The sequence below is a fragment of the Bombina bombina genome, chromosome 4, assembly GCF_027579735.1.
Source record: "Bombina bombina isolate aBomBom1 chromosome 4, aBomBom1.pri, whole genome shotgun sequence".
Taxonomy (NCBI): domain Eukaryota; kingdom Metazoa; phylum Chordata; class Amphibia; order Anura; family Bombinatoridae; genus Bombina; species Bombina bombina.
The window spans coordinates 650,539,276-650,552,219 of NC_069502.1; the positions used below are offsets into that span (position 1 = coordinate 650,539,276).

The window sequence follows — 12,944 nt, forward strand, 5'->3', positions numbered from 1 at the left end:
GATCTGATCCAGGGAGACTGGATTCAGAGATTTCCAATTTTAAATTTAAGCTAGAGAACCTCCGCACATTGCTAGGGGAGGTATTAGCGGCTCTGAATGATTGTAACACGGTTGCAATTCCAGAGAAATTATGTAGGTTGGATAAATACTATGCGGTACCGGTGTATACTGACGTATTGCCTATACCAAAAAGGCTTACAGAGATTATTAGCAAGGAGTGGGATAGACCTGGTGTGCCTTTTACCCCTCCTCCCATATTTAGGAAAATGTTTCCTATTGACGCCACCACACGAGACTTATGGCAGACGGTCCCTAAGGTGGAGGGAGCAGTTTCTACTTTAGCTAAGCGTACCACTATCCCGGTGGAGGATAGTTGTGCGTTTTCAGATCCAATGGATAAAAAATTAGAGGGTTACCTTAAGAAAATGTTTGTTCAACAAGGTTTTATTTTACAGCCCCTTGCATGCATTGCGCCTGTCACTGCTGCGGCAGCATTCTGGTTTGAGTCTCTGGAAGAGGCCATTCGCTCAGCTCCATTGGATGAAATAATGAACAAGCTTAAAACACTTAAGCTAGCTAACGCATTTGTTTCTGATGCCGTTGTGCATTTAACCAAACTTACGGCTAAGAACTCCGGATTCGCCATCCAAAAGGGATGCCCTTTCAAAGGGCAGACCTTATTCGGGCCCGGCTTGAAAGAAATTATTGCTGACATTACGGGAGGTAAGGGCCATGCTCTACCTCAGGACAGGAAAGTGGAAGTATTGGCGCTTACAGCTAGGATAGATCTATATTTATATGAAAATACGAATAAATAATACAAAAAATATATATATATATATATATGAGCAAGAGATAATAAAGATATATTAAGGGGCTTCTAAGAGATTGCTTAAAATGATACAGCACTCAAGAAAAGATATCAAGAATTTAATATTAGTAAATAAATAAATACAATTGATAAAGAACAATGTCTAAAATATCAAGCACAATTACAATATAAAATTTAAAGGGAAGGGGTATGCAGGGCAGTAAAACCTAACTCTAAAGACTAGCTCAAACAAGCAGATTACAATAGAGAGGTACAATGTCAAGCAGAACGATTCCCTATTCCTAAATACACACGTGGATAAGAGATGGCCTCAGTGATGTAAATATAGCACTCGATAATAAAACACTGAATAATAAAACACTTAATAGTAAAACATTCAAATATAGAATCTGGACGTCCAGTATTAAAATAATAGGGATAAACGTGCAAAAGAAAATAGTCTAAAAGGGTTAAATATAAACAATGATCAGAATAAAAATGATCAGAGTAAATTGTCCCGTGAGAGCAAATATATATATAGGCTCAGTAAGCAACGATGGTATTGTATATCACCAGTATGTCTATTGGAGCTTAGTCTATTCACTTTATGCTCTCAAATGTAGTTGATCTTGCTCATCGAGTATTGGATCAAACTTACACACATTTGAGAGTGGTACCTTAAGCTTTGTTAAGAAGAGAGAAGGCAGCTGTCTGTAGTAGAGTGGATCGATCTTTTCTGTCTCTATTCAGTAGTCGGTCTGTGTCCGATAACCGCCTCTTCAAAATCACAAGAGCAGTGTATCCAATAGCCAGCTTAGGCTTTGCTGGCGTCTTCTGTTTCTGCACGGCCAGTCACGTGATGTTGTGTCAGCTGTCAGGTAACGTGTAGCCGTATCAGCTGTTTTTACCGGTGTCCGTGCACTCTCTGCTTTCAGTGAAAGCTAAGTCGGTATATTCAGAATTGGTGTGTTGGAAGTTCCTCCTTCCAGGCTTACAGCTGAGGGTGAACTCTTCTTAATGGAAAGTAGCACCACTCCTCTTTTAGATAGAAATAGAGGGTGATGTGAATGTCTCAAGGTGGATGGTAGTAAACAACTTCAACGCGTTTCTCCCCTTCCTGGGGCTTTTTCAAGAAGACTTCACCCTCAGCTGTAAGCCTGGAAGGAGGAACTTCCAACACACCAATTCTGAATATACCGACTTAGCTTTCACTGAAAGCAGAGAGTGCACGGACACCGGTAAAAACAGCTGATACGGCTACACGTTACCTGACAGCTGACACAACATCACGTGACTGGCCGTGCAGAAACAGAAGACGCCAGCAAAGCCTAAGCTGGCTATTGGATACACTGCTCTTGTGATTTTGAAGAGGCGGTTATCGGACACAGACCGACTACTGAATAGAGACAGAAAAGATCGATCCACTCTACTACAGACAGCTGCCTTCTCTCTTCTTAACAAAGCTTAAGGTACCACTCTCAAATGTGTGTAAGTTTGATCCAATACTCGATGAGCAAGATCAACTACATTTGAGAGCATAAAGTGAATAGACTAAGCTCCAATAGACATACTGGTGATATACAATACCATCGTTGCTTACTGAGCCTATATATATATTTGCTCTCACGGGACAATTTACTCTGATCATTTTTATTCTGATCATTGTTTATATTTAACCCTTTTAGACTATTTTCTTTTGCACGTTTATCCCTATTATTTTAATACTGGACGTCCAGATTCTATATTTGAATGTTTTACTATTAAGTGTTTTATTATTCAGTGTTTTATTATCGAGTGCTATATTTACATCACTGAGGCCATCTCTTATCCACGTGTGTATTTAGGAATAGGGAATCGTTCTGCTTGACATTGTACCTCTCTATTGTAATCTGCTTGTTTGAGCTAGTCTTTAGAGTTAGGTTTTACTGCCCTGCATACCCCTTCCCTTTAAATTTTATATTGTAATTGTGCTTGATATTTTAGACATTGTTCTTTATCAATTGTATTTATTTATTTACTAATATTAAATTCTTGATATCTTTTCTTGAGTGCTGTATCATTTTAAGCAATCTCTTAGAAGCCCCTTAATATATCTTTATTATCTCTTGCTCATATATATATATATATATATTTTTTGTATTATTTATTCGTATTTTCATATAAATATAGATCTATCCTAGCTGTAAGCGCCAATACTTCCACTTTTCTGTAGCCACACACCCAAGGGATTTCTTGAGAGGGTCCCTACTTGTATTTGGCTTTAGGTTATAACTAGCGCTGATTCTTCCCCTACTCCAAAACTACCTCAGGACAGGGCCAAATCAAAGGCCAAACAGTCTAATTTTCGTGCCTTTCGTAACTTCAAGGCAGGAGCAGCATCAACTTCCTCCGCTCCAAAACAGGAAGGAGCTGTTGCTCGTTACAGGCAGGGCTGGAAAGTTAACCAGTCCTGGAACAGGGGCAAGCAGGCCAAGAAACCTGCTGCTGCCCCCAAGACAGCATGAAGAGAGGGCCCCCTATCCGGAAACGGATCTAGTGGGGGGCAGACTTTCTCTCTTCGCCCAGGCTTGGGCAAGAGATGTCCAGGATCCCTGGGCGTTGGAGATCATATCCCAGGGATATCTCCTGGACTTCAAAACTTCTCCTCCACGGGGGAGATTTCATCTTTCAAGGTTATCAGCAAACCAAACAAAGAAAGAGGCGTTTCTACGCTGTGTACAAGACCTTTTACTAATGGGGGTAATCCACCCAGTTCCGCGGACGGAACACGGGCAGGGATTCTATTCAAATCTATTTGTGGTTCCCAAAAAAGAGGGAACCTTCAGACCAATCTTGGACTTAAAAATCCTAAACAAATTTCTAAGAGTTCCATCTTTCAAAATGGAAACTATTCGAACCATCCTTCCCATGATCCAAGAGGGTCAGTACATGACCACGGTGGACTTAAAGGATGCCTACCTTCACATACCGATTCACAAGGACCATTACCGGTATCTGAGATTTGCCTTCCTAGACAGGCATTACCAGTTTGTAGCTCTTCTCTTCGGATTAGCTACGGCTCCAAGAATCTTTACAAAAATTCTAGGATCACTTCTGGCGGTACTAAGACCGCGAGGCATAGCGGTGACTCCGTACCTAGACAACATTCTGATACAAGCGTCAAGTTTTCAAACTGCCAAGTCTCATACAGAGATAGTTCTGGCATTTCTGAGGTCGCATGGGTGGAAGGTGAACGTGGAAAAGAGTTCTCTATTACCACTTACAAGAGTTCCCTTTCTAGGGACTCTTATAGATTCTGTAGAGATGAAAATTTACCTGACAGAGGCCCGGTTATTAAAACTTCTAAATGCTTGCCGTGTCCTTCACTCCATTCCACACCCGTCAGTAGCTCAGTGCATGGAAGTAATCGGCTTAATGGTAGCGGCAATGGACATAGTACCATTTGCGCGCCTGCATCTCAGACCGCTGCAATTGTGCATGCTAAGTCAGTGGAACGGGGATTACTCAGATTTGTCCCCCCTACTAAATCTGGATCAAGAGACCAGAGATTCTCTTCTATGGTGGCTTTCTCGGCCACATCTGTCCAAGGGGATGACCTTTCGCAGGCCAGATTGGACGATTGTAATAGACGCCAGCCTTCTAGGCTGGGGAGCAGTCTGGAATTCCCTGAAAGTTCAGGGATTATGGACTCAGGAGGAGAAACTCCTCCCAATAAATATTCTGGAGTTAAGAGCAATATTCAATGCTCTCCTAGCTTGGCCTCAGTTAGCAACTCTGAGGTTCATCAGATTTCAGTCGGACAACATCACGACTGTGGCTTACATCAACCATCAAGGGGGAACCAGAAGTTCCCTAGCGATGTTGGAAGTCTCAAAGATAATTCGCTGGGCAGAGTCTCACTCTTGCCACCTGTCAGCGATCTACATCCCAGGCGTGGAGAACTGGGAGGCGGATTTTCTAAGTCGCCAGACCTTTCATCCGGGAGAGTGGGAACTTCATCCGGAGGTCTTTGCTCAACTGATTCGTCGTTGGGGCAAACCAGATCTGGATCTCATGGCGTCTCGTCAGAACGCCAAGCTTCCTTGTTACGGATCCAGGTCCAGGGACCCGGGAGCGGTGCTGATAGATGCTCTGACAGCCCCTTGGGTCTTCAACATGGCTTATGTGTTTCCACCATTCCCAATGCTTCCTCGTTTGATTGCCAAGATCAAACAGGAGAGAGCTTCGGTGATTCTGATAGCGCCTGCGTGGCCACGCAGGACCTGGTATGCAGACCTAGTGGACATGTCGTCCTGTCCACTGTGGTCTCTGCCTCTGAGACAGGACCTTCTAATTCAGGGTCCTTTCAAACATCCAAATCTAATTTCTCTGAGGCTGACTGCATGGAGATTGAACGCTTGATTCTATCAAAGCGTGGTTTCTCGGAGTCGGTTATTGATACCTTAATACAGGCTAGGAAGCCTGTTACCAGAAAAATTTACCATAAAATATGGCGTAAATATTTACATTGGTGCGAATCCAAGAGTTACTCATGGAGTAAGGTTAGGATTCCTAGGATATTGTCCTTTCTACAAGAGGGTTTAGAAAAGGGCTTATCTACTAGTTCGTTAAAGGGACAGATTTCTGCTCTGTCTATTCTTCTACACAAACGTCTGGCTGAAGTTCCAGACGTTCAGGCTTTCTGTCAGGCTTTAACTAGGATTAAGCCTGTGTTTAAGTCTGTTGCTCCGCCGTGGAGCTTAAACTTAGTTCTTAATGTTCTTCAAGGCATTCCATTTGAACCCCTTCATTCCATTGATATCAAGTTGTTATCTTGGAAAGTTCTGTTTTTGATGGCTATTTCCTCGGCTCGAAGAGTCTCTGAGTTATCTGCCTTACATTGTGATTCTCCTTATCTGATTTTCCATTCAGACAAGGTAGTTCTGCGTACTAAACCTGGGTTCTTACCTAAGGTAGTTACTAACAAGAATATCAATCAAGAGATTGTTGTTCCATCTCTGTGTCCTAACCCTTCTTCAAAGAAGGAACGACTTTTGCATAATCTGGACGTAGTCCGTGCCCTGAAATTCTATTTGCAGGCAACTAAGGATTTTCGTCAAACTTCTTCCCTGTTTGTCGTTTACTCTGGACAGAGGAGAGGTCAAAAGGCTTTGGCTACCTCTCTCTCTTTTTGGCTTCGTAGCATAATACGATTAGCCTATGAGACTGCTGGACAGCAGCCTCCTGAAAGGATTACAGCTCATTCTACTAGAGCTGTGGCTTCCACCTGGGCCTTTAAAAATGAGCAGATTTGCAAGGCTGCGACTTGGTCTTCGCTTCACACTTTTTCAAAATTTTACAAATTTGACACTTTTGCTTCGTCGGAGGCTGTTTTTGGGAGAAAGGTACTTCAGGCAGTGGTTCCTTCTGTTTAATGTTCCTGCCTTGTCCCTCCCTTCATCCGTGTACTTTAGCTTTGGTATTGGCATTCCATAAGTAATGGATGACCCGTGGACTGACTACACTTAACAGGAGAAAACATAATTTATGCTTACCTGATAAATTCCTTTCTCCTGTAGTGTAGTCAGTCCACGGCCCGCCCTGTTTTTACGGCAGGTCTAAATTTTAATTAAACTCCAGTCACCACTGTACCCTATGGTTCCTCCTTTCTCGTATGCTTTGGTCGAATGACTGAGTATGATAGGTGAGGGGAGGAGCTATATAGCAAGCTCTGCTGGGTAATTCTCTTGCAGTTTCCTGTTAGGAAGAGAAATATTCCATAAGTAATGGATGACCCGTGGACTGACTACACTACAGGAGAAAGGAATTTATCAGGTAAGCATAAATTATGTTATCTGAATCACAAAAGAAAATTGTGGGTTCAGTGTCCTTTTAAGACTATGTCATCTTCCCTTTTAAGACTATTTTCCCCTATACCTTTAAAGCAATCTCCCTCTACCCCTTTTAAACACTTTACCCTCTAACTCCTGCCCCTTTAAGACATATACCCCTACCCATTACATCTATCAACACCTCAACTTCTGTCCCTTTAAGAGTATTTACCCCTTTTCAATCAAAATGATTTCCACTGCACTTTTAAGAGTACATCCCCTATCAATCACATGCCTTGTCCCTTTAAGACTACCTGAACTTCTGCTCCTTTATGTCTTTGAGACCACTTAATCCTTCTGCCCCTTTAAGTCTACCTGGCTCTTTGCCCCTTATGAGAACACCTGCCCCAACCCATTTCCCTTTAAGACTATCTCCCTTTACCATTTAAGACTGTTCCCTCTACCCTTTTAAAATGACTCCTTTTACACCTTTAAGACAATCTACCACTACCCTTTTTAGACTATCTACCCCCTAACGCCTGTCCCTTTTAATACTATATAATTGTAGCCCTTTAAGTCTATAAAAACAGAACTTTCCAAGATAACAACTTGATATCAATGTTATCTATATGGCTCTCATGAACTAACGCCCTCTAGTTGTGAAAACTGGTAAAATGCATTCAGATAAGCGTCAGCCTTCAAGGGCTAAGAAATTAGCATATGAGCCTCCTAGGTTTAGCTTTCAACTAAGAATACCAAGAGAACAAAGCTAAATTTATGATGAAAGTAAATTGGAAAGTTATGTAAAATGCATACTCTATCTGAATCATGAAAGTTTATTTTTGACTAGACTGTCCCTTAAATTCCTGTAAAAGTATTACAAACATAGTTAAAGATACTGTAGCTTCAGAGCAGCAATGCACAATGCACTATTGGGAGCTAGCTGAACACATCTGGTGAGCCAGTAACAAGAGGCATATTTGTAGCTGCCAGTCACCATATAGCTCCCAGTAGCGCATTGCTGTTCCTGAACCTACCTAGATATGCTTTTCAACAAAGGAAAATGACAGTAAAATACATTTTTTTAATAGAAACAAATTGAAAAGTCTCTTAAAATTGCATGTTTTTTTCTGAATCATGTTTAATTTTGGCTTTCAAGTCCCTTTAAGGAAAGGCTCTAGTTCTTGAACTGCATTGCTCTGAGAAAGATTTAGAATGGCTCTTAGGTCTTTACAGAGAATAATTATTCAGTGTGTTGTCTGAGGAAAAAGATACAGGGAAATAAAAACACAGCTAATACTATGGGGCCAAATTATCAATGTGCGAACAGACATGATCCGCTGTAGCAGATCATGTCCGCCGCACATCGATAAATGCAGACAGCATACGCTGTCAGCATTTATCATTGCACAAGCATTTTATTAGAAATGCTTGTGCAATGCTGCCCCTGCACATTCGCGGTCAATCACCGTTAGCAGGGGGTGTCAATCAACCCAATCGTATGCAATTGGGCAGATTGCTGTCCGCCGCCTCAGAGGTGGCGGACAAGTTAAAAAGCAATGGTCTTAAGGCTTACACGGAAACAGAGGCATTGGGGCACATACAGGGCTTGATAAATCTGCCCCTAAAAGTCGATAAAGACCTAGTTTTCATTGAGGTGGTAACGTTTGGAAACTAATGGTAATATAAAAATTCTTTATCATTTCATCTTTTCAAAAGTGATCAATGCTATAGGAATGAAGCATCATTACATTTTTTTTCACAGGAGGGAATGATGATGTGCATGCTAATGCAGAACACACTGACAAGACTGCAGAGGTACTGATTATTAATTTGACCTTATTGTATAGGTATTGCCATATTGATTATCTGTTAAAACCAAACTTTTACCAGATGCAGATTTACTTAAATGTACATACGGTAGATAAAATTAGACATATGCATTGGTAAAAGTTTGGTTTGGATTTTTTTTTTTAAAATCCTTTCGGGTCATCCAACTTTCATAAGGCATTTAATTTATTTCGTTAGCAAATACTCATTTGCCTCAAAGGCCTAAAATGTAAAGCCTACTTACACCATTTAACCCCTACGCTATTTAACACCTAGACCTCCACAACCTCCCATAGCAACTGGCACCCCCCCCCCCATCGCATAAACTGCTATACTAAACTGACACAGACACCATCACAAAAACCCACTACACTACTTAACCCCTAAACTTCCACAACCCCCATGGCAAAAACCCTCTACACTAAACTGCCACAATCCGCATCGCAAAAAAAGTAAAAATTCTCTCCCCCTCTTTATTGGGGGGGGGGGGTGTAAACCTGATATCTTGTGGGGTGGGAGGGCACTGATATGTGAACAGCCCCTCCCCACACCCATAAAAGCAGACCTGCACCTTACTCTGCAGTGTTGCACATTAATTCAGCCCTCTCTGCTTCTCTCTCCACCCTTCAATATGATCATCTCACAGGGGGTTGTGGAAAGTCCTGTGTGATATCCTCATTGACTAAATTTATATAATTTACCTGTGTACTTGTAAACCTAACCCAAAGCATAAAGTCCAATTAAATACATAGCAAAAATATGAAAATCTGCTTGGTCTCCAACAGTAGAACAATTGTCTTCAAACCTTTGGTACTGAAGGGGGTTAAATGCTGATAAAACACCTTGTAATTTGAATATTTTTCTGCAGTCTTGCATATTTATTTTTTTTAAATATATTTTTTATTAATTTTCATGAATAAAGTATTACATCACAAACATTCAAGGCATCGATAAAGGAAAGGGAACAAAAACCATGAAACCCATATAATCTGGGTAATACAAATCAAAAAGTAATCTTCCATTCCAATCAATTGGTATAATATAGTCACGTAAATAAGATAGCACAACAAAATAACAAGATAAACAGACAAGAAAATATTGTGCCATTTAAAAGTTCAGGTTATAATGAGATCTCCATGTATCCATATAAATCGAATAATACATTCTCATCAGATTAATCTAAATAATAGTTTAGCATGTTCATGTGAGCCCGTAACAGAACCTAATCAGAAAGGACAAAGATGTAGACTCATAAAAACAAAAAATAAACAAAAAAAACAACACACACACCGTTCTCTGCCGTCTCCACCTCACCTAACGGCTTCGATAATTAACATAACAAAATGTAATCTCTGGGATCATTATCCAGCCAAGTGTCTAGGAGAAGAACGGCATATATATTTTGTTGCATGTTATCTGAATTGACCCAAGGTTTAACTAGTTGCCTTTGTGCTGCCTCTGGGAGGGTTTTAATGATTCCCAACCACTTTCTAAAAAAACACTTCCAATTGATGACTGCTGGGGTTTTGTAAGTTATATTGTTCCATCGTAATATGAGAAATCAATGCTTTTTTCAAGTAGCTAAATTTGGGGGCCTGCCGTGCTCTCCATGTTCTTAAAATGAGATTCCGAGCTAGGAGAATACATTTTGTGGGTTGACATCATAGTCCATCATTAATACTGTGTTCATTTAGAAATTAACCTTCTCCCAGAATTGCATAATCTTTGGGCATGACCAAAAACAATGAAAAATATCTGCCTTGTTAAAACTGCATCTAGTACAATAACTATTCTTTTTGAAACAATTGGCCAATTGCTCGGGTGTGAAATAAACAGAGTATATTAGTTTTATGTGTGACTCACGCCAAGATGTCAGAACCCAGGATTTATCCATTATTATTAAACTATCCTGTATATCCTGAGGACTAATGTTTGGGAAAAACCTAGTCCATTTCATTTGAAGATAAACTAACTGCTGGGGAATAAGGAGTTCAGAATAGCATACAGATAAGAAATAGAGTATATACCTTCTTGGTATAATTTAATTATATTCAAGAGAGTCCCCAGTGACCAGTCCAGGCTGTATTTGTTTTTCAACTCTAAAATATAATGCCTCAATTGGAGATATGCATACAATTCTCTCTTAGTTAGTCCATATCTGCGAGAAATATCCTCAAATGTTTCAAACACCAGGTCCGGTCTTATCAATTGCTTAACCCACTTTAATCCTTTAGATGCCCAGTCTTTAAATATTATATTAGTATAACCAGGTAGGAAATTAGGGTTACCACCGATTGGAAGAAATTCAGTAGCATATGGAGAACATTTAATCGCAATACAATATTTCTGCCAGGCGTGAACTATATTTATAAAAGTTATTAGATTAGAAGCGTTGCATGGCAAATTTGTTAAAGGGCAATGAAGGATTGCTTTTAGATCAAACGGCGTTATCAGATTGGTTTCACATTGTAGGGATAAGACCTGTTCCTTTTCAGTTATCCAATCAACCGCAACTTTGAGTAAAGCAGCTAGATTGTACAGTGAGGCCCCGGTTTACGCACGACTCGGTATACGAAATTTCGGTTTACGAAATCGAAATTTGAAGAAAAATTGACTCGGTTTACGAATTTTTTTCGCAATACGAAACAAAATGCCGGTTTGCCCCCCTCGGTTTACGAATATTTTTCGCAATACGAAACCAGTGGCCCCTGTGCCCCCTGCATACTCAAGTATGATTGAATTAATGAAGTTTGGGTACCAGTGTGGAGGTGTTGGAGAGGTTTTGGAGCCATTTTGCAGCAAGTTGTTGAGCCTTTTGGAGTCATTTGCAGCAAGTTGTTAAGCCTTTTGGAGCCATTTGCAGCAAGTTGTGGAGCCTTTTGGAGACATTGGAGCCATTTGCAGCAAGTTGTTAAGCCTTTTGGAGCCTTTTGGAGCATTTTTTGGACACTTTATTTGAATTTTTTCGGACCTCCGGAACGCATTAATTGATTTTCAATGCATTCCTATGGGAAAACGTGTTTCGGTTTACGAATTTTTCGCAATACGAAACGACCCGGAGAACGAATTAAATTCGTAAACCGAGGCCTCACTGTATTGTCTTATATTGAGGAATGCCATTCCTGCAGCTAATCTTGAATTCATCAAATGCTTCAGAGCTATACGAGCTGTTGTCCTTTTCCAAATAAACCTTGTGCAGAGTTTGATGAATAAGTCAATATCAGATTTATATAAAAATACTGGAATATTTTGTAGCAAATAGAGTAATTTGGGAAACAAGATGGACTTAATTAACATAACCCCGCTGAAAGAGATATTGGTAGATTCATCCAATCATCAAGTTTTTTTTACATTCCTCAAAAAAATTAGGGAAATTTAAGTTGTACCATTCCTTAGGGTTTTTACTTAATCAAATACCCAGGTAGTTGATCTGGGTAGTTTCTCTAAAAGGATGGTAATAGTATAATGCTTGGGTTTAACTATCCAAAGTAACTCCGACTTGGACAGGTTAATTTTGTAACCCGAAATGGCACCAAAAAGATGAATATCATCCAACAATTTTGGTAGACTAGTTTTAAGAGTACTTAAAGGGACACTGAACCCATATTTTTTGTTTCATGATTCACATAGAGCATGCAATGTTAAGCAACTTTCTAATTTTACTCCTATTATCAATTTTTCTTCATTCTCTTGCTATCTTTATTTAAAAGGCAAGAATGTAAGTTTAGAAGCCATCCCATTTTTGGTTCACAGCCTGGGTTGTCCTTGCTGATTGGAAAGCACCAATAAACAAATGCTGTCCAGAGTACTGAACCAAAAATTGGCTGGCTCCTTAGCTTAGATGCCTTCTTTTTCAAATATAGATAGCAAGAGAACGAAGACAAATTCATAATAGGAGTAAATTATAAAGTTGCTTATAATTGCATGCTCTATCTGAATCATGAAATAAAAAAAAATGGGTTTAGTACCCCTTTAAGAATAAAAGCAGATCATCTGCATATATGGATAGAACAAGTTTCTGTCCCCCCAATTGGATCCTTTCTAAATGTTGTCGTAAAAGCGTTTCTAATGGTTCTAACGATATATTGAAAAGCAGTGGCGAAAGAGGGCAGCCTTGCCTAGTACCTCTTTGTAGGCAGATCCGATGTGTATATGTACCATTTATGATAATAGCGGACATGGGGCTACTATATATATATTAAACAAATAAAGTTATTGAAGTTCCCCGTAAGGCCAAATTGATCAAGAGTAAAAAAAAGATGTTCCCAGTTAATATGATCAAATGCTTTCTCAGCATCCACTGTCAGTATAGCAAGATCATTTTTATTTATATATTTAGTATCTTTGAATTTGTTCCCTAAAAAATCCAATAAAATCATGACCTTACGCATGTAAAGTGTCGAAGATATCTGATCCTGAAGAATTCTGTAAAATTATTTGGGGAGAAAGTCCGGGCCTGGTGCTTTATTTAATTTAGCTGAGCTAATAGCCTC

The 12,944-nt window shown here is 39.8% G+C and overlaps 1 protein-coding gene across 3 annotated transcripts in view; it reads left to right on the forward strand.

Annotated features, from left to right (window-relative positions):
- Window positions 1-12,944, forward strand: part of ECHDC1 (ethylmalonyl-CoA decarboxylase 1) — a 71,153-nt gene that overhangs the window by 40,210 nt on the left and 17,999 nt on the right. For all 3 annotated transcript variants that reach the window (XM_053710711.1, XM_053710713.1, XM_053710710.1), the window contains exon 4: window positions 8,387-8,439. In XM_053710711.1, coding sequence (XP_053566686.1) covers window positions 8,387-8,439 — 53 coding nt within the window. The remainder of the gene's footprint in view (window positions 1-8,386; window positions 8,440-12,944) is intronic.